The sequence below is a fragment of the Leptonychotes weddellii genome, chromosome 1 (genome assembly GCF_054177405.1).
Source record: "Leptonychotes weddellii isolate Sample4059 chromosome 1, ASM5417740v2, whole genome shotgun sequence".
NCBI lineage: Eukaryota > Metazoa > Chordata > Mammalia > Carnivora > Phocidae > Leptonychotes > Leptonychotes weddellii.
In genome coordinates this window covers 119,224,178-119,245,507 of record NC_138369.1, presented here as the reverse complement: position 1 = coordinate 119,245,507, position 21,330 = coordinate 119,224,178, and the positions used below count along the sequence as shown (strand labels likewise).

At 37.3% G+C, this 21,330-nt stretch overlaps 1 protein-coding gene and 1 long non-coding RNA gene across 7 annotated transcripts in view; both read right to left on the bottom strand.

The window, feature by feature from the left end:
- Positions 1–21,330, bottom strand: part of VPS8 (VPS8 subunit of CORVET complex) — a 244,539-nt gene that overhangs the window by 128,474 nt on the left and 94,735 nt on the right. For all 6 annotated transcript variants that reach the window (XM_081830850.1, XM_081830876.1, XM_081830874.1 and 3 more), the window contains 5 exons: positions 20,479–20,568; positions 17,245–17,296; positions 4,915–4,957; positions 3,416–3,488; positions 3,004–3,123 (listed from right to left, as the gene is read on the bottom strand). In XM_081830850.1, the coding sequence (XP_081686976.1) occupies positions 3,004–3,123; positions 3,416–3,488; positions 4,915–4,957; positions 17,245–17,296; positions 20,479–20,568 (378 nt within the window). The remainder of the gene's footprint in view (positions 1–3,003; positions 3,124–3,415; positions 3,489–4,914; positions 4,958–17,244; positions 17,297–20,478; positions 20,569–21,330) is intronic.
- On the bottom strand, positions 6,916–17,233 carry LOC145723493 (uncharacterized). Its single transcript, XR_014148595.1, has 2 exons — positions 16,574–17,233; positions 6,916–7,141 (listed from the first exon to the last, which is right to left on the bottom strand). It is a non-coding gene; the product is annotated as an uncharacterized LOC145723493 (long non-coding RNA).

The window sequence follows — 21,330 nt, the reverse complement described above, 5'->3', positions numbered from 1 at the left end:
GCAAATTGGTAATTGCCAGGGGCTGGGGTTTGGGACTAACTACAAAACTGCAAAAGTGACCTTTTTGGTGTCATAGAAATGTTCCGTATCTAGGTTGTAGGAGAGGTCACAACACTGTATACATTTGTCAAACTCTTCTCTTGAAATGGACGAACTACATTCTGCTTAAATTGTACGTCAAGGAAGCTAAATTTAAAAACTTTACTTGAAAAAAATATTCCTAAATGGAAAAGAAGGTGGTAAAATGTGATTTAAAAATCTGTCACGTAAATTATTTTGTGTCTCCCTGAAGATGTTTTTTATTAGGATATATTAATTGAATTAGGAAGGTTATATGATCAATCAATCATGGCAAAATAGGTGGTGAATCCAGGATTTCAGATCCTAGGTCTTATCAATTTCACCAGCTCTGGTACTTGGGCTTGCGGCCAACACTTGATACAAGCATGGAAGAAAACCTCCACATGTCTTTCAGGCATTTCAAATTCATTAAGTCCAAAAGAGAATTAATATCTATATCTCCCCCTACCCCTCACCACAACCCTGTCCTACCCTCTCATCTCCTAAGAAACCAGTTTCTCCTCTGATTCTCTACTGAATAAATAAACACTATACATCCAGTTAACCAAGTCAGAAATCTAGGAGTCTTTGATGCTTCCCATTTGTTTTTGTTTTTTTTTTTAAGATTTTATTTATTTATTTGACAGAGAGAGATAGCAAGAGAGGGAACACAAGCAGGGGGAGCGGGAGAGGGAGAAGCAGGCTTCCCGCAGAGCAGGGAGCCCGATGCGGGGCTCGATCCCAGGACTTCCACTTCCAAGTGTCTGAGCCGAAGGCAGACGCTTAACGACTGAGCCACCCAGGCGCCCCAATGCTTCCCATTTGTCTTATCCTTCACATCCAACTGTGCAATAAGCCCTAAGTTTTAGGCCAATTGGCTTCATAAAATATCTTTCAAATCCTTTCATGTCTTATTATCCCTGGTGTCACTGCCCTAATTCAAGTCACCTTTAATCTTCTACCTAGATTATTTTTTTAAGATTTTATTTATTTATTTGAGAGAGAGAGAGAGACAGAGAAGGAGCAGGGGGAGGGTCAGATGGAGAGGGAGAAGCAGACTCCCCACCGAGCAGGGAGCCTGACGTGGGGCTCAATCCAGGGACTCGGGATCATGACCTGAGCCGAAGGCAGACGTTTAACCGACTGAGCCACCCAGGCGCCCCTAGCTTCTACCTAGACTAGTACAAAAATTTGCTAACAGATCTTCTTGCCTCCAAAGCTGTCTTATTTCAACCCATTTTCATACAACAGTCAGAGGAAATTTTTCTAAACTACAAATCATGATATTCCTTTACCTAAAAGGTTTAGCGCCTACCTGCTGCTCTGCTGTAAAGTCCAAACTTCTCACCAGGGATTACAACACTCAGTCTCTACCTACCTCTTCGGGTTTGTTTCTTACAATAGGCTTCCTTACACTTCGAGATGTGGCCATACTGATTTTTTTTTTCCCCCCAATTCCTTGAGCCTACCTTGCTCGGTCTTGTTTCCAGGCTTTTTTACACACCTTGTTCTTCTATCTAGAATATTTTTCCCTAATCTTAACCTAACCTCTATTTATCCTTTGGGACTCACATGTTCATCATTCCATACAAGAAACCTTCTTTAACCTTCCATTAGATTCCTCTCGTAGGTGTGTGTGGCATCCTGCACTTCTCCAATGGCATGTTCTATGCTGCGCTGTAACTACTGACCCCAAAGTCTACATCTTCTTCCTCCACCAGTGCAGGCTTTATAGCTTGTAAGCCCACAGTGCACCCCCAGGCCGTACAGACCACGTGATGTGGCACGCAACTATTTGTTAAGCAAATGAGATTGCACTGCAGCCTTACTATCAATCCTCGTATCAGAATTCAGAAGTCAGCACAATTCCAAATGGTCTCCAGTGCTACCAGAGCCCTTCCAAAAACGAAAATGAGTTTAGAATTCTTTGTTGCTCTCTACCACTCTTTCTGTACCCCTTGCCTCACCATTTTGTTTCTCATTTCCTACATGCCAGATAGCAAGTACCCTTAGGTTCTCTAAGGTTTCTTAAACTAACTAGATCGGACTTCCACTTCTAAGTTTCTTTTCCCTTCTTCCTGTGCAATTAAAATGACCACTTCTGAAGTCAGATATTCAAATAAACCAATTAAAAGTATAATATAATTGGGAATCTTATCCTTCTCATGGGCATTGTTTTTTAATTTAACAGTTTACTATTCAACTTATAAATGTACTATATGCTCATCAGAGAAATCTGCCCCATCTCACAGTTAATCACTAATAATATGTAGGTGTATTTCCTTCTGGTCTTTTTTCTCTAAATACTGTGCATATATAACATTTGCATGTGTCTTTTACATTTGTGAGGCTGTTGCTTCACTAAACACTATAATATAAACCCTGTCCATGTTATCAAAAGCTTTTTAAACAACACTATAATACTATTTAATTGGAAAGATATATTATGTGTTATATAATTATTCCCTTGGGGGCATTTTCACGGAGAACCTGTGTCACCCAAATCCATCTTTAATCCAATAGGTATAAGGTTGTTTTTTCAGCAGGAAGCTTCCATGTTCCACTGAAACTCCAGTGACTTCCACTATCATCACCACTACATGTCCTTCAGAGGCTTCTTCCATATTCACTATGTCAACTAATATAATTTGAAACCAAAAAATGTACCACACATCTAATACTACTTTAACTTTTTGATAAGGATGTGTTAGAAAGAGACAGACACAGGGGCAGTGGGGGAAGAAGGGAGGGAGGGATGAGGGAGGGAAGGAAGGGAGATAAAGAATTAGGAAATAGGGGTGGCACAACAAAATTAAACATTTGGAAATGTTTACTGCTCACTGCTAGGGCATAAAAATTATACCTGCATACACATCCTTCTATTAAAAAAAATTTACCACCCTGGTTCCTCTAAAAATACCTTAAAATCTTATTATCTCTTACCAGTGCCAATACATTTAGAAATTCTCTTGTGTCAAAATGTAGCAGAGTCCGAACATACGGGTAGATTTCTTCCTCCGGGGAAGCTTCTGCTGAATGCAGGCGAATCAGAAATTCAAAAACCTGCAAGTTGAAAGAAAAGTTGATTATTTTCTCTCCTTACAAAGTATATTGCTGGAGCAACGATTCCCAGTTGGACAAAATAAAGGCAGGTTGAATTTAGTTTAAATTGCCACCATGTTATAACTTTTCCAACCTGTCTCAGCTCTACCTCCTGGCTGCAGTGATGGTGTGGAGGCTCTTTCCTACCACCGCAGAGAGCCCCTGACTCACTTGTAACCCTCAATTACAGTTCATCTTTCTTGCATTGAACAAGAAGTGCAGATCATAAAAATGCCGTGGAAATAGCACCAACCTGGTTTTTAACCAAGGGAACAAGATCTTCAGGGATGTCACCAAGGGGATAGGCTCGGCCTGCAAGACAACAGCTAGAAGAAAAGAAAGAGAAAGAGCTGGTGACTTGTAATGGGCTGAGAACACATTCTTTCTCAAACCCAAGATATTCATTTGATTTTTAAGCAGGCTCAGCTTTTGTCAGGTCAAGTTCAGACCTGATCAAGATGAGAGGCAGTTCAGAAACTGTGGCCCACAGGGACGGTGGTGAAATAACACACCCTGTGACAGAGTAAGCACTTTCATTTCTTCTTATTCTTCCTGAGAAAAACCCAGGCCACATTAAGTGGACAAGAAGGAATAAGAACAGACTATCGGAAAGTCTCACACTCAGCACCAGAAAAAACCTAATGGCCCTGGTTTTACCGGTGATTTACCGGTGAAAAGCCTAATGTTCTCAGAGACTTTAAACCAGTGGCTCTAAGAACAGTGATTAAAGACAGGGAATGAGCTAGGTTAACAATGTCTGGAAAATGTCCACAATAGGACAAGTCTTCAGGGAGAGGAGAACCTGATGAGAAATTAACTGTACAGTTTTACCTCTGAATCAGACCTCCCTTATAGCTAATGCTTTATGAATTATGCCTTGTGGGCTGAACCATAAAGATGTCTTCTGAATATGTCCTCATTTTGGGTGGGGAGGGGGCACTGATTTTAAACTTTTTTGACCTAGTCATCAATTTTGAATGATTACAGACAGCACATTCTAAGAAGTTTAAAGTACATATACAGTACTAGGTAGATGCTGCAATGTTCTTCCAAAAAAAATCAATGTAACAAGTATGAAATAGGTCTCAAAGTTAACACTGACACTAGACAGGGGCTAAAATAATGCTCTGGCAGGTTCTGTCACCTTCCTGCCTGCTAGCCTGGCAGCCAGTTAGCTATCTAAGTTCTATCAGGACACAATTCTGAGCCTACCTAGTCTGTTGGAAAGAACCCTGTTCGAGGAGTAAGGAGATAAACATTTCACAGCTTAACCTCTGTCACTAACTTTTTCATGATCTAAACACATCTCTTGTCCTTTTATATAAAATAGAGACAACACATATTCCACAGAGTTGTCAGTAGTAAAAGTAAAATACTCTTCCACCAGGCTTTCTCAACCTCAGTGTTATTCATATTTTGAGAGAGATAATTCTTTGTTGTGTGGACTACCCTGTGCACTGCTGGATGCTCAGCAACATCTCTGGCCACCACCCACTAGATGACAGCAGCATCTCTCCCCCAGCCCTGATTGTGACAAACAAAAATGACTCTAGACATTGCCAAACATCGGGGGGTGGGGGGTTCACCAACGGGGGACAAAATCACCTATGGTTGAGAACCACACTGTACATGCAAACACTGAAACATGAAAAGCACTATACATATAGGAAATGACAGTACCTCTAAGAATACAGGGGGGAAATTACAGAAGGAGCATACACACAGATAAATTTTTTTTTTTAAATCTCTTACCTAATATATACAAGAAGTTTGTTGCCCATAACAACTTGCTCATCTAAAATAGAAAAAGTATCTTCAGCAATTCTCTCTCAAACCTTTTAGAAATATAATCTTTATGTGGAAACAAAAAATGAAACTTGGCAATTAAGGTATCTTCCTAAATAATACATGATTTGGGATAAGACCACTTTCATTCTTGTTTTTAGAATTTCCATTAGATTCTTTTCACAGATACAAAATCAATGAGTCAAACAAGGGTACAGTAGAAGGCATACATCTGAGGGTAGAGACCCATGCATTGTTGGCTTAACCAATAGCTTGGGACCAGGGGAAGGTGTAGAACAGGCAATGAGTGGATGAGTTAAAGATCATGACCAATTAAGTAATATTAAGGCAAAACTGTAATGTCTTCTCATCTGTAACATGGACTCTTACTACCTATTGTGCTCTAGGGCTGAGAAGGCCACTGTTCACAAATGTTTAAAATAAGAGACATAGATTAGTTTTAGGCCAAAGGGTCAAGGGCAACAGAGAACAGAGCAGAAGACTCAAGAGTGGATAAAGTGATTAGTAATTCTTATGGTGTGCAGATTATAAGAATTTGTGATTGGTAATAATGATGATAAGCTGAAGTTTTTATTTTTGATATACAAATAGTGGACATAATGCAAGCAAGTGTAAATCTCTTAATCAGTCATCCTTTCTAAATACTCCAAATCTATGTTGTTCTAAGTCCAAATAAACTTGAATTGCTCGAAATTATATGAATAATCATACAATCTCCTCCACTATCAACATCTGCTCTAGAGTGGTACATTTCTTATCATCAATGAATCTACAGTGACACATCACATGACGTCTACAGTTTACATTAGGGTTTACTCTTAATGTTGTGCATTCAATGGGTTTTGGCAAATGCATGCTGATGTACAAACACCATTACAGTACTGTACAGAACAGTTTCACTTCTCTAAAGTCCTCTGTGCTCAGCCTACTCATCCCTATCAACCCTTAGCATACAGTATAAGTAGGTTTAGTTTTGTTAGAAACTGCCAAACCATCTTCCACAGTGGCTGTACCATTATGCATTCTCACCAGCAATAAATGAGAGTTCCTGTTGCTCCACATCATTGCCAAAATTTGGTGTTGTCAGTGTTACAGATTTTGGCCATCCCAACAGGCGTGCAGTGGTATCTCGTTGCTTTAATTTTTAATGTCCTAATGATGTTGAACAGCTCTTCATATGCTTACTTGACCTCTGTGTATCTTCTTTGGTGAGATGGCTATTCAGATCTTTTGCCCATTTTTAAATCCAGTTGCTCATTTTCTTATTGCTAAGTTTCAAGAGTTCTTTGTATACTTTGGGTAACTTTTTTTTTTTAAGATTTTTATTTATTTGACAGAGAGAGAGAGAGACAGTGAGAGAGGGAACACAAGCAGGGGGAGTTGGAGAGGGAGAAGCAGGCTTCCCGCTGAGCAGGGAGCCCGATGCAGGGCTTGATCCCAAGACCCTAGGATCATGACCTAGGCCGAAGGCAGACGCTTAACGACTGAGCCACCCAGGCACCCCAGGTAACAGTCTTCTACAAATATTTTCTCCCAATCTGTGGATTATTTTCTTTCTCTTGATATTGTCATTTGTAGAGCACAAGTTTTTAATTTTAACAAAGTCCAGCTTATTATTTCTTTGATGGATGGTATCTTTTCACTGAATGATACTGTATCTAAAAATTCATCACCATAACCACAGCCAATTATCTCCTATGCTATATTCTAGATGTTCTCCTAGCTTTGCATTCTACAATTAGGTCTAAAATCCATTTTGGACTCATTTTTGTAAAGGGTGTAAATTCTGTGTCTCAATTTTTTTTTTTAATGTGGATGTCCAGTTGTCCCAGCACTATTTGTTGGAAAGACTATCTTTGTCCAATGTACTGTCTTTGCTTCTTTGTCAAAGTTCAGACTATATTTATGAGTCTATTTTGGGACTCTCTATTCTGTTCTTCTCACCTGTTTTTCTTTTTCTTTCTTTTTTTTTTTTTTTTGCTGATACCACACTGTCTCAATTATTATAGTTACACAAAGTCTTGGGTAGTGTCAGTTTGCCAGCTTTGTTCTTCTCTCTCAATATTGACTTTGCTCTTCTGGATCTTTTGTCTCTCCATATAAATTTTAGAATCAGTTTATCAATATCCAAAAAATAACTTACCTGGGATTTTGATTGGGATTACATCTGAATCTGTACATAAAGTTGAGGAAAAAAATGACATCTTGACAATACTGAGAGTTCCACTCCATGAACATAGAATATCCATCTATTTAGTTCTTTGATATCTTTCATCAGTTTTGTAGTCTTCATATAGATTTTATACATATTTTGTTATATTTATACATACGTAATTCATTTTTTAGGGTGCTAATATAAATGGTAATGTTTATAATTTCAAATTCCACTTGTTTATTCCAAGTATGTAGTAAAGCAACTGCCTTTCGTATATTAACCTTACATCCTGCAACCTTGCTACAACTGCTTATTAGTTCCATGAGTTTTTTTTGTCAAGTCTTTCACATTTTCTACATAAATGATGTCACCTATGAACAGTTTTATTTTTTCCTTCCCAAACTATATAACCTTCTATTCCTTTTCTTGTCTTTTTGCATTAGGTAGGACTTCTAGTATGATGTTAAAAGCAGCAGTGAGAAGGGGACATCCTTGCCTTGACCCTGATTTTGCAGTAAAGCTTCAAATTTCTCACTATTAAGTATGATGTTAGCTGTAGTGTTTTTTTATAGATATTCTTTATCAAGTTGAGAACGTTTTCCTCAATTACGGAGAGTTTTTTTTCATGAATGGATGTTGGATTTTGTCAAATGCTTTTTCTGCATCTGTTGACATGATCATGAGATTTTTCTTCTCTTCCTTACTGATGGAATGGAATAATTAATTTTCAAACGCTGAAGCAGCCGTGTATACCTAGGATAAGTCTTATTTGGTTGTAGTGAATAATTCTTTTTATACATTCTTGAATTCAATTTGCTAATATTTTATTGAGTACTTCTACATCTATGCTCATGAGAGATACTTGTCTGAAGTTTTCTTTTGCTATAACATCTTTGTCTGATTTTGCTATTAGGGCATTAGGTTAATGCTGGCCTCACAGATTGAGTCAGAAGTATTCCCTTAGCTCTTTTAGAAGAGATTGTAGAGAACTGGTGTAACTTCTTCCTTACATGTTTGGTAGAATTTACCAGTGAAACCTATCTGGGCCTGGCACTTTTGTTCAAGAAGGTTATTAATTATTGACTCAATTTCCATAATAGATGTAGGCTTATACAGATTATCAATTTCTTCTTGTATCCTTCAAAGAATTAATCTATTTCGTAAGGGTTATCAAATTTGTGGACATGTGTTTATAATATTCCTTTCTTATCCTTTTAATATCCATGGGATCTGTACTGATGTCTTCGCTTTCATTTCTAATACTAGTAATTTGCGTCTTTTCTCTTTGTTGATATGGCTAGAGGCTAATCAATCTTAATGATCTTTTCAAAGAAATAACTTTTCAAAAAAGTCAACAATTTTCTCTACTGACTTCCTGTTTTTAATTTCATGGATATCTGCTCCAATGTTTATTATTTCTTTTCTTTGCTCGCTTTGGATTTAATTTGCTCTTCTTTTTCTAAATTCCTAAAGTAGAAGCCTTACAGTATTGATTTTAAATCTTTTTTTTCTAATATATGCATTCAATGTTATAAATTTCCCTCAGAGCACTGCTTTTGCTGCATCTCACATATTACAAGTATTTTCACTTAATTAAAAATATTAAATTTCTTGAGATTTCTCCTTTGTCTCGTGTTACTTAGAAGTGTATTGCTTAATCTCTATGTATATGTTGAATTTTCCAGCTTTCTTTCAACTTTATGTCTATGTTAATTCTGTGCTCTAAGATCAGGTGTTGTATGATTTCTACTCTTTTAAATTTCTTAAAGTGTGTTTTATGGCTCTGAATGTGGTCTCTCTTATTAGTAAATGTTTCACATGATCTTGAAAAGAATGTGTAATCTTTTATGGTTGGATGAAATAGCCTACAGATGTTAATAATATCCAGTTGAATGAAGGTGCTGCTGGGTTCACCTATGTCCTTACTAATTTTCTGCCTGCTGGATCTGTACATTTCTGATATGGGGTGTTAAAATCTCCAACTGTAATAGTGGATTTATCTATTTCTCCTCACTATTCTATCAGTTTTTGCCTCATGTATTTTGGCACTGTTGTTAGGTGCATGCACATTAAGAATTGTTATGTCTTCTTAAAGTATTAATCCCTTAATCATTATATAATGCCCCTCATTATCCCTGATAAGTTTATTTGTTCTGAAGTTGGCTCTGTCTGAAATTAATATAGTTACTCCTGCTTTCCTTTAATTAGTGTTATTGTGGATATCTTTCTCTGTTTATTTAATGTGTCCTTATATTTATATTTAAAATGGGTTTCTTATACACAACTTTTAGTTGAGTCTTGTTTTTTTGACCCATTCTAATATTCTCTTTTAATTGGTATATTTAGACTATGGACATTTTAAATGATTACTGATATATGTGGATATCTACCATGTTGTTACTGTTTTCTATTTCTTGTCCATATTCTTTATTCATATTTTTGTCTTCAATACTTTTTCTGCCTTTTGCAGTTTTAACTGAACATTTTATATAATTCTATTTTTCCCTTTTCCTAGTATATCAATTATGCATCCTTTTTTTAGTTGTTGCTCTCCAATCTGCAACATAAATTTACTACCAATCCAGATCGACTTCCAAATAACACTATACTGCTTTCACAGGTAGTATAACTATCTTATACCAATGAAATACTCTTAATTCCTCCCTCCTGTACCTTGTGTCCTTGCAGTCCTTCATTTCATTTATACATAAACATACACATATAAGTATATGTACACACATAATCAAATCCATTGTTGCTATTATAATCTTGAACTATTATCTGATAGATCAAAAAAAAAAAAAAAAAAGAAAAACAGAGGTTTTTTTGAGCCAAACTGTTTGAATCTTGTTGCTTGGTGGTGTGGTCTGTATTTGCTGTGTTTAGAAGGAAGCAGGAGAGTGTGTTCATGACCTCAGCTGGCTGAAGGGCAGAGCACGACCCTCCAATTATACCCCAGGATTGCAGCTCACACCTCAATGCCACAGCATCCCTTGGCTTCATGCCCAGGGGATGCCATCTGCAGAGGCTCATGACAGAGCAGCTTGTCAAAGTCGGGGCGCATTCCAAGAAAACCAGAGGGCATGTTTCTGGAAACTGCTGTTGGAGCTAAGCTCTTGGTTTCTCTGTGGGGGTGTGTTCTGGGGGCACACTCATTCCTCTAGATATTGGCTGACATGCCATTATCTTTGAAAAGACTGAGCACCCCTGAGGAAGCCCCCTTTTTCCAGTAAAAAGTTTAGGGTTCTCTGTAGTGGCTGGTTGGAGGGGGACGAGGTTGGGCTTTCTCTAGTCCTCATAGTTTCCCTGTTTGTCAATCAAATTTCCTCCTGATGAAGATCATTTCCCCTACAAAGCCCAGGTCTCTGCAGACTGACTTAGCAAGGGGCACTAACAGCCATCCATGTCTGTACCCCCACCCAAAGTCCAGTGTTTTTTGCAAAGAGATAAAACTCCACCCCTGTACCCCCCATGTCGAGAGAACATCAGGGCAGGGGAAGAACCAAGTCCATTTCCTGTCCTTGTCTCCTCTGTGAACTGAATTTCAGAAATTTTTTCTATATGCAACACAAAACTTCCAGATCCATAAAACGCCCCAAGGATGAGGGGATAAAGTCGGTTGTTTTGTTTTGTGTTTGTTTTTTCTGGAAACTGCACTTCAAATTTTCCTAGGCCATAGAAGCCCAGAAGGACATGTGTTCTCATTTGCCTGCCTGATTCCATGGTGGTGTAACTTTTGTGTTATTTTCTTGGTGTTGGAACTGCTCTCCTTTATAGTCCTGTTCAAGTTAAACTCACGTAAACTCTCTGGCTGGGAGCAGCACCTATGTTGCTGCTGCATAAGACTCTATTTGGATGCCAGTCCACAGGGCTGATGAAATCACCTGCTGTGTATCAATAATCATTAGTGACAATGATGGCATGAAAAGCTGCAATACGTATATAGTACATTTTACAATTCTTTGTGAAAAAAAGAATAAGAAAAATAAACATTTTTGTTTTACCTTCACTTATTAATTCTCTGATGCTCTTTCTTGGATCTGAGTTTCTTACCTATATTATTTTCTTTCTAAGGAACTTCTTTTAACATTTCTTATAAGACAGGTCTATTGGCAACAAATTCTCTCCATTTGGTTTGTCTCAGAAAGTCTATTTCTCTTTCACTGTTGAAGGATAATTTTACAGGGTACAAAATTCTATGTTGATGGGGTTTTTTCTCTCAACACTTTAAATATTTGTTCCCAACACTTTAAATATTTACTCCATTCTCTTCTTTCTTGCATGGTTTCTAAGAAGGCACATGTAATTCTCATTTTTGCTCCTTTACAAGTAAGGTTCTTTTTTCCTCTGGCCTCTTTCAGAATTTTTATCTTTTCTGCAGTGTAAATATGATATGCATAGGTGCGGTGTGGGGTTTTTTTGTTTGTTTGTTTTGCTGATGTTCAGCCTGCTTACTGTTCTCCTAGCTTCTTGGGTCTGTGGTTTGGTGTCTGACATTAATTCGGGGAAATCCTCAGTTATTATTACTTCAAATACTGCTTCTGCTCCTTTCTTCCTTTTCCCTCTGATATTCCCATTATGTGTATGTTACACCTTTTGTAGTTGTCCCACAGTTCCCACAGAACACTTGGATGTTCTGTTCTGTTTTCAGTGTTTTTCTCGTGGCTCTTCAGTTTTTGAACTTTCTGTTGTTATGTCCTCAAGCTCAGAGGTTCTTTCCTCAGCTATGTCCAGTCTATTAATGAGCCCATCAAAGGTATTCTTTATTTCTGTGAGCTTTATGACATTTTAATGTTACCTAGTCCTATCCCCCCTTCCCCAGTTTTACCATAGCTCTAGGTTATAGTGGCCACCTGAAGGAATAAAATGGGTTTGGAGCTCCCCCAAAGCCTCAACCTCTGAGAACTATAAATATGTGACCTATTTGGCAGCTCACTTAGAAGCTCCATTCTCAAGGCTTGTCTTTTTTTTGTCCTGACTGAGCTTACTCAATGCAAACAGCACTATCCACATCCCCCTGCCCCCACCCAGGACATCTGTCAAAAACAGTTCAACTTAACTTTACAGGTGCCAGAGGTGGTACTACCAGAATGAACCAATAAACTCAACAAAAAACTTAAAAGGAAAAACTGGAGAATGGGAGTCTGCAGGGGGCTTTAAAAAGTTCCAACATATTTCCAGAACTCTAGAAGGACATACAGGGTTGTACACATATCCAGGAAAGACCTGGTAAAGTCCTAATCTACTCATGGCAGACTTTGAGGCTCTGCACAAGCAGGAAGTAAAGGTTAAGGCAGAATTATAAGCTACCTGCCGAAGCATTGAAAGTGCTAAAATAAAATGAAGCAAACTGATAAAGACATAAACAATTCCACAGTAATACTTGGAGACTTCACAAATCCACTTTTAATAATGGATAGAACAATTAGCAGAAGATGAACAGTAAATAGAAATCTTAAAACTATAAGCCAACTAGACCCAATAGACATCTACAGAACATTCCACTCAACAACAAAACATATTCAACACATTATTTTCGAGTGCATATGGAACATTCTCCACAACAGACCCTATGTTAGGCTATAAAATAAGTCTTGGGGCTCCTGGGTGGCTTAGTTAAGCGTGTGACTCTTGATTTCAGCTCAGATCATGATCTCAGGGTTGTGAAATCAAGCCCCACGTCCAGCTCTGTTCTCAGCATGGAGTCTGCTTGAGATTCTCTCTCTCCCTCTGCCCCTCCCCCGGCTCTCTCTTTCTCTCTCAAAATAAAAAATAAATAAGTCTCAGTAAATTTAAAAAGACAGAAATCATACAAAATATGTTCTCTGGCCACAATGTAATAAAATCAGAAATCAGTATGAGGAGGAAAAGTGAGAAAATAACAGATACGTTGAAATTAAATAACATACTTCTAAAAAACCAGTATCACAAGGAAAATCAGCAATTACTTTGAGATGAATTAAAATAAAGACACAAAATACCAAAATTTATGGGATACAGCTAATGCATTACTTAGAAGAATATTTGTAGGTATAAATACCTATTTTTAAAAAGAAAAAAGATTTCAAATAACCTAAAATTCCACTTCAAAAGGCTAAAAAAAAAAGGGGGGGTGAATCAAACCCAATTAGTAAGATGAAGGATGTAAATATTAAAGATTAAAGCTGAAATAAATGAAAGATGAAAGGAAAATGAAGAGTATCAATGAAATCAAAATTGATTCTCTGAAAAGGCCAACAAAACTGACAAACCTTTAGCTAGACAGACCAAGAAACAAGAGTCAAGTTACTCAAATCAGAAATAAAAGATATCACTACTGACCTTATAAAAATAAAAGGAATACAAGAGCATACCATAAGCACTATATGCCAACAAATTAGATAACACAGATGAAATGGACAAATTCCTAGAAATACCAAAACTGACTCAAAATGAAATAGATAATCTGAACAAACTATAACAAGCAAAGAGACTGAACTTAAAAACTTCCAACTAAGAATATCTCAGGCTCACATGGCTTCACTAATTCCACCAAATTCCAAACTTGTTTTTTAAGATTTATTTATTTATTTTAGAGAGAGAGAGTGCGCATGTGAGTGTGGGGGAGAGGGGCAGAGGGAGAGAGAAACCCAAGCCGACTCCACACTGAACAAGGAGCCCAATCCGGGGCTCAATCCCACGACCCAGAGATCATGACCTGAACTGAAACCAAGAGTCAGAGGCTTAACCAACTGTGCCACCAAAGTGCCCCTTTTTAAAAGATTTATTTTTGGAGAGAGAGGCAGAGACAGAGAGAGCGGGACAGAGAAAGGGAGAGAAAGGGAGGGTGGGTGAGAGAGAGAGAGAGAGCACATGAGTGGGGGGATGGGCTGAGAGGAGAGAGAGAATCTCCAGCAGACCCCACTGAGCATGGAGCCCAAGCCAGGGCTCAATCCCATAACCCTGAGATCATGACCTGAGCCAAAACCAAGAGTCAGAAACTCAACTGAATAAGCCACCCAGGCACCCCTGAATTCTACCAAACATTTAAAAAAGAATACCAATCCTTCATAAACTCTTCCAAAGATCAGAAGACAGAGCACTTCCCGACTCATCCCATAATGCAAGTATACCAAGTATCAAGTATATTCGATACTAGGACCAGAAAAAGACATGAAAAGAATATAAAACTAAAGGATATCCTTTACAGACATAAAAATCCTCAAAAAAATTAAAAAAACCCAAAAAACTAGCAAACTGAATCCAACAGCACCTATAAAAGATGTGTACATCATGACCAAGGGGTATTTATCCCAACAATGTAACACTGGCTTAACGTATAAAAATCAATGAAATCTTACAGACCATATAAAATAAAGGACAAAACCCACAAGATTATCTTAACAGATGCAGAAAAAGGCGTTTGATAAAATCCAGTTCTTTCATATTAAAAGCACTCAACAAACTAGGAAAAGAAGGAAATTTCTTCAAACTGATAAGGTCATTTATGAAAAACCCACAGTTTACATCATATTTAATAATGAAAGACTAAATGCTTTCCCCCTTAGATCAGGAAAAAGATAAAGATGTCTACTCTTGCCACTTCCAGTGTATTGGAGGTTCTAACCAGGCCAATTAGAGGGAAAAAAAAAAAGAAATAGAAGGCATTCAGATTAGAAAGGAAAAAGTAAAACTATCTGTATTTACAGATAACATGATCTTACATACGCAGAAAATTCTACAGAATCCATTTAAAAAATTAGAATGAATTCAGCAAGAATGCAGGATATAAGATCAATATACAAAAATCAATTTCATTTCTATAAACTCACAAAGAATATTCCAAAAATGAAATTAAAATACCAATTCCATTTATAATAGCATCAAAATAAGTAAAATAGGAATAGATTCAACAAAAGAAGTATATGACTTACACACTGACAAACTGCAAAACATCGTTGAGAGAAATTAAACAAGACCTAAATAAATGGGAAGATATCCTATGTTCATGGATTGAAAGACTTAATGATGTTAAGACAGCAATAATCCCCAAATTGATCTATAGATTCAAAGCACCCTTATCAAAATCCCAGCCGCCTTTTTGCAGAAATTGGGAAACCAAACTGACTTTAAAAGACCAAAATAAATGGAGAAACAGATCACATTCACAGAATACTCAACAGTGTTAAGATGGCAATCTCCCCCCAAGTTAATTTATAGGGTCAAGTGCAATCTCAAATAAATTTCTAATATGTTTTTTAAAAGGAAGCAATGAGTTGACTTCAGTAGTTATATGTAAAGACAAGGGACCTAGACTAGTCACAACAATTTTGAGAAAGAAAAAGTTGGAAGATTTAAGTACCTGATCTCGACTTACTATAAAGCTGTAATAGTCAAGACAGTATAATCCTGGCCTAAGTACAGACATATAGATCAAGGGAACAGAAAGAGCACAGAAAGAGACCCATACTTATATGCTCAATTGATTTTTGACAAAAATACATTTCTGCCAATTTTTTTTAAACAAAAAAGGTGTCAATGGAAACAAGGTATCTTTTCAAAAAGTGGTAAAGAAACTGATAGCTTTATGAGAAAAAAAAATCCTTGAACTTTACCTTGCATTCCATAGGAAAATTAACTCAAAATGGATTACAGACCTAAATATAAGTGCTGAAACTATTAAATTTACAGAAAAAAACACAGGAGAAAATCTTTATGACACTGAATTGGACAAAGATTTCTTAAAACACCAAAAGTCTAAAACTACAAAAGAAAAAATGAATAAAATGAACTTAATGAAGATTCAAAACTGTTGTTCTATGAAAAACATGTTTAAGAAAGCGAAAAGCTAAGCAACAGACTGGAAGAAAATTCTGCAAAATGTATCTTGAAAAAGGGCTCATATCCAGACCATATAAAGAACTCACAGGCTCTGGTGGGGATTCATTCACTTGGAACTTTTACAACCCACTAATACGAAGTCCAGGAATACCTCCTCTCTAATCCCAAAAAAGTGCTAAAGAGTTAATTAATTAAAAATACAGACACACGTGTGTGTGTGTGTGTGTGTGTGTGTGTGTGTTCGTGTGTCTGTGAATGGGCAAGAGCTCATGAGAAGATGTTCAACATCACTAACCACTGTGGAAATAAATATTAAAATCACAACGAGATACCATCATACACCCACTAGAATGGCTAAAATTTTTCAAAGATTTATAGACTGCCAGTACCAAGTGTTTGCTAGGACATGGAACAACTGGAAGTCTCATATTGCTGACAGAAATGCAAAACGTTAGTCATTTTGAAAAACCAAGTAGCACTACCTTGGAAAGTAAAACATGTATTTACCATATAATCTTCTCCATTCCACTCTTAGGTACTTGCCCAAGAAAAATAAACACATATACCCACACAAAAACGTATTCACAGCTTAGGGTCAGTGATGTGGGATAAAGGCAATATAAAGGATACTGTGGTAATAAAACGGTTTGGTATCCTGACTTTATCCATGTGAATATCCAGTTGTGATACTGTGCTTTAGTTTTGCAAGATGTTATCACTGGGGGCAACTGGGTAAAGAGTATACATGATCTCTTGTGTCATTTCTTAGAATTGCATTAGACTATAATTTCCTCCTAAGTTTAATTAGAAACAAAACTTGTTCACAAATGTTGTAGCAACATTACTTAGCTCCAAATTGGAAGTCAAATGTCCATCATCTGGTGAATAAACAATTGACAGTATATTCAATCTGTGAAATACCACTCAGAAGTAAAAGGGAACAAATATTAATACATGCAACAACCTGGATGTATCTCAAAAACATTATGCTAAGTGAAAGAAATAAAGCACCAAAGATTACCTACTGTATGAGTCCATTTACAAGACAAGTAGTGTCAGAAAGTAGACAGTGACTGCCTGGAGGTTTGCCTGGGTGGAAAAGCTGGAGTATAAAGGGGCAGAGGCTAACTTTAGTATGAAGGAACTTCAGCTCCTTCTATAGTTTGATTATGGTGGTGGTAATATGATTATATACGATTATCAAAATTCATACTGTACACATAAAATTGGTCAATTTTATGAAATTTAAATATCTTAAACTATGAAGAGAAGGAAAAAATCAAGACTTAGAAAATTTATACCTGTTAGCGTCCTTCCTGCATTCAGAGGAGGAGCAATGACTCTGAAAAGTTTCTGCATTAAAATTAAAAAGAAAACAATCACCATCATTTTTAAAAAAGAATATTTTCAAAAACATAATCAAGAATCTTATGCTATTAATCACCTTTCCCTGACTGAATTAGGTATTTGCTATTGAGATTAAATATAAAACTTTTAATGTGGCCATGAACTATTATCGAAGGATCACTGGGAGACAATTGTCATATTCCTCACTCAAAGAAACCATTTAATAAATACCAGTTAGATGAAGGTCTTTGTTGAGACTGTAATTTCTGATATAAAATATCCTTAGGTTATTCAAAATGCTTTATTTAAAAACAATAGTAAGACAATGAAGGGATTAATAGCCTACCAAAATGGTAATGAAGATTACTTTAAAATGAAAACATCTGGGGCGCCTGGGTGGCTCAGTTGGTTAAGCGACTGCCTTCGGCTCAGGTCATGATCCTGGAGTCCCTGGATCGAGTCCCGCATCGGGCTCCCTGCACGGCGGGGAGTCTGCTTCTCCCTCTGACCCTCCCCCCTCTCATGTGCTCTCTCTCATTCTCTCTCTCTCAAATAAATAAATAAAATCTTTAAAAAAATAAATAAAAATAAATAAAAATAAAATGAAAACATATGAACAACAGCAGACACAAAAGGAAACATCTAAATTTAAGCATAGCCTGTGAAAACACAGTAGGATTGATGACAAAACTACACTGGCCTTCCTCAGAGGGAGTTACCTGTTTGGGAAAGAACAGACCCTTAGCACTGGGAAATGTAAATTAAACTGTTCATTAGCATCAAAAAGCCCAAAAAACCAATCCATATTTTCTTTCCCAGGGAAACCCTAAGTCTCTCCCGCCCGCTACCCAACATTTTGCTAAACTGGTATATAAACCTTTAGTTCTGTTCTAATCAGTAAAGTACCCTTTACTAAGTGCTCCTAGTTCTTGTGTGAATAAACCTTATCTTTTCTGCTGTTAATCGGTCTTTTGCCAGTTAATTCGCAGCCCTTCCCCTACCCCTGGGACCTAAATTGTGAGGAAAAGTCTTTACTCTCAACTCAAGGCACTACTTTTACCTCAGAAGGAGCCAAAGGTAGAACTAAGGAAAGATTTCATCAGAAACTGTGGTAGTCATCTCAAATGTGATGACCACTGTCATTCTAGAAAACCTAGAAAATTTCAAGAGGCAGGACACCTTTTAATTTAGACCTCTTTAAGTACAAAAATAACTAAACATGGACAAGTGATTTCCTTGTGGGCAGAAAATTATAAAAAAGGAATCACAGCGTGCCCCTAACCTCCCATTGCTAGCTAACCTCTCCAAATGACTACTTAATACCAAGCTCTTTCAGAAAACCATTAAACTTGAAAACTTCTCTTAACACAAAACAAGTCAACCTTAATAGGCCAGCAGTCCATCTGAGGTGTATAGGTATAAATGCAAACCAGACTTTGAGGAATGAAACACACAAAACTAAAACTTAAAAAGCCCTAAAAACAAAAACCCTGCAATCATTTTTATCACCACAGAATGTATTGAATCAGGATCTGTTCCTAAAGATTACTTTGAGAAAAACTAGAAATTGTAGAGGCAGATTTTAGGCAAAGGGCTGAGCAATGGAAATCTGATCAAGGTAAAAGGGCCCAGAGCTACTACTGAGCTGACTGCAAACAGTCTCATTAAGTGACCCACCTCGAAACAGCCACAGGCCCTAACTGACCAATGACAACAAGGCACAGTTTCTAATAGAGATTACCAAAAAAAAGAGAAAACTCCAAACATCCCCATACTCCCTCACTCCACCCTATAACTGTGGCCCCTCACCACTGTCTTGTCGAAGTCTCTCCTCTGTCCACTACTCCCTTGCAGTGTATTCAATAAACTTTTATCTTTTTTGTTCTGTCTTAGGTGAAGTCTTTCACTGCGGGCACCACAGGCCCCCATCCAAGCAGAGCACCCCACATTTGGTGGATGCCCCCACAGGATCAGGAGACCCCCATAACTGGGATGTCTCACATTTGATGGCCCATATGGGGACCTCTGTCCGCCCAGGGCTCTCCCCAGATTATCTGGGAATTTCTCGGGACTTTCCCTCAGTGGGCCATCCAATGGGGGCATCTCACAGAAACTGCATTAATTCTTCCTAATTGTGGTTTAGTAGTGCAGGGAGGTCCTGGATCTCACTGAGGACACAGCTGACAGCTCTTACCAGGGAAGTACTGGGGAAGCAGCTGAGAGGTGTTAAATGTAAAGACTACTTAACTAGACACACAATCAGCGTCAAAACCAGGGGAAGAGGGCTGTGGCATTCATTCTGGAAACTGACCAAGAGAAGAGAGGTGCAACCAAAACTGGAGGAGTTTTGAATTAGAGTGATACTCACCTACCAAGTTAAGTGTGTTTAATGAAGCCTGAAATATCAAAAGATAACTGCTGGCTTAGTAATACTGAAGATAGTTTTGGATGGCCATTAAATGTGAAAAAAAAAAAAAAAGTTGCTTGGATGCCTTCTGCAGATGCCTGGCTCTTGTGAGCCAGGTAATTAGTCATTGTAATAAAACAATGGGCTGGCAGGGTACTACATATATCCACAATCCATTATCTATATTCTGTCCTCAATTTAAGGCAAATAACAAGATGGATATGGCATTTGGTTCTTTTTAAAATAAGCCCAAATGCTTTTTAGCGATAAGGAGAGTAAATTATAATGCATGCTGTAAACGCTGAACTGGGAAAAGCAACAAATCAGCAATTAACAAATAATGATCTTTCACTGTTATCAGGACCCTCCCCCAGCACAATGTATCTACAAAGAGTATTTCTCAACAGTATATTTGCTACACACAATAAGTATATAAAATACATTTCTTACACATTTTGGAAAATGTACTATAACATCAAAAATCTTAAGGAGGAAAAAAAACAAAACTTAAAGTCTAACAGGCAAGCATTATCTTTAATTGTATCCATTTGTTCCCTGGGATTTAAATACCTACTTATGCAGATAAAAAAGAAAGCAATGGCAGAAGGTGTGAAATTAAAGGCTACCTAAATTCCCAAGCTAAAATGGGTATAAGTCTAATAATAAATCTACAAGGAATTAGGCGACTGGATGAAAACAAACTATTCAAAGCAAATGGATAATAGGAAAAAGCTCTTAACAGACAATATTAAATATGTGTCCAAGTTGGGCAGTATCTTACCTCCATTGGACTTATAAATTCATTCATGCCTCTGTTGTAGACATAGATCATAGCATCATACAGACGATTTTCCCAACACATGAGAACTACCTGTAAAAAGGAAGAGTCGCTTATTCCATACAATTGGGTCTCACCAATTATCTTCCTTAGAGCTTTAACAGTGGAGAAAATCTTGAATACTCTTCCCTAATTTTTCTTAGTCCTTCTCTGAAAAAAACTGAAGTACAGGTGACTCTTGAACAATGTGGAGGTTAGGGATGCTGACACCTCACTACCCCTCTGCACAGTCAAAACTCCATATATAACTTTTTGACTCCCCCAAAACTCAACTACTAATAGCCTACAGTCACCGGGCAGTCTTACTGATAACAGTCAAGCAACACTTAATTTCATACATTATATGTATTATATTCTGTATTCTTACTATAAAGTAGGACAGAGAAAAGAAAATGTTATTAAGAAAATTATATGGAAGAGGAAATACATTTACACTACTGTGCTGTATTTATTGAAAGAAGTCCACATATAAACAGACCTGAGTAGTTCAGAATCATGTTGTTCAAGGGTCAACAGTACTCAAACACAATGCCAGGGTAAGAGTTGTTGGAGGTTCAATACTACTTTTAATTGTACAATAGCTACTTTTAAACATCCCCAATGTCTACTTTTTTCTCTATCTACCCCTTTTCCATATTCATTTTACCCTTGGTCAACAGCTCTACAAATTATTTAACTGAACATCTATAGTCAGGGCCACTGCTAGGATCAAACAAACCCAGACGTAGTCTCTACCCTTACAGAACTACTGTTCATCTTGGACACTAACCAAAAGAAGGGAGGGGCACAAAACAG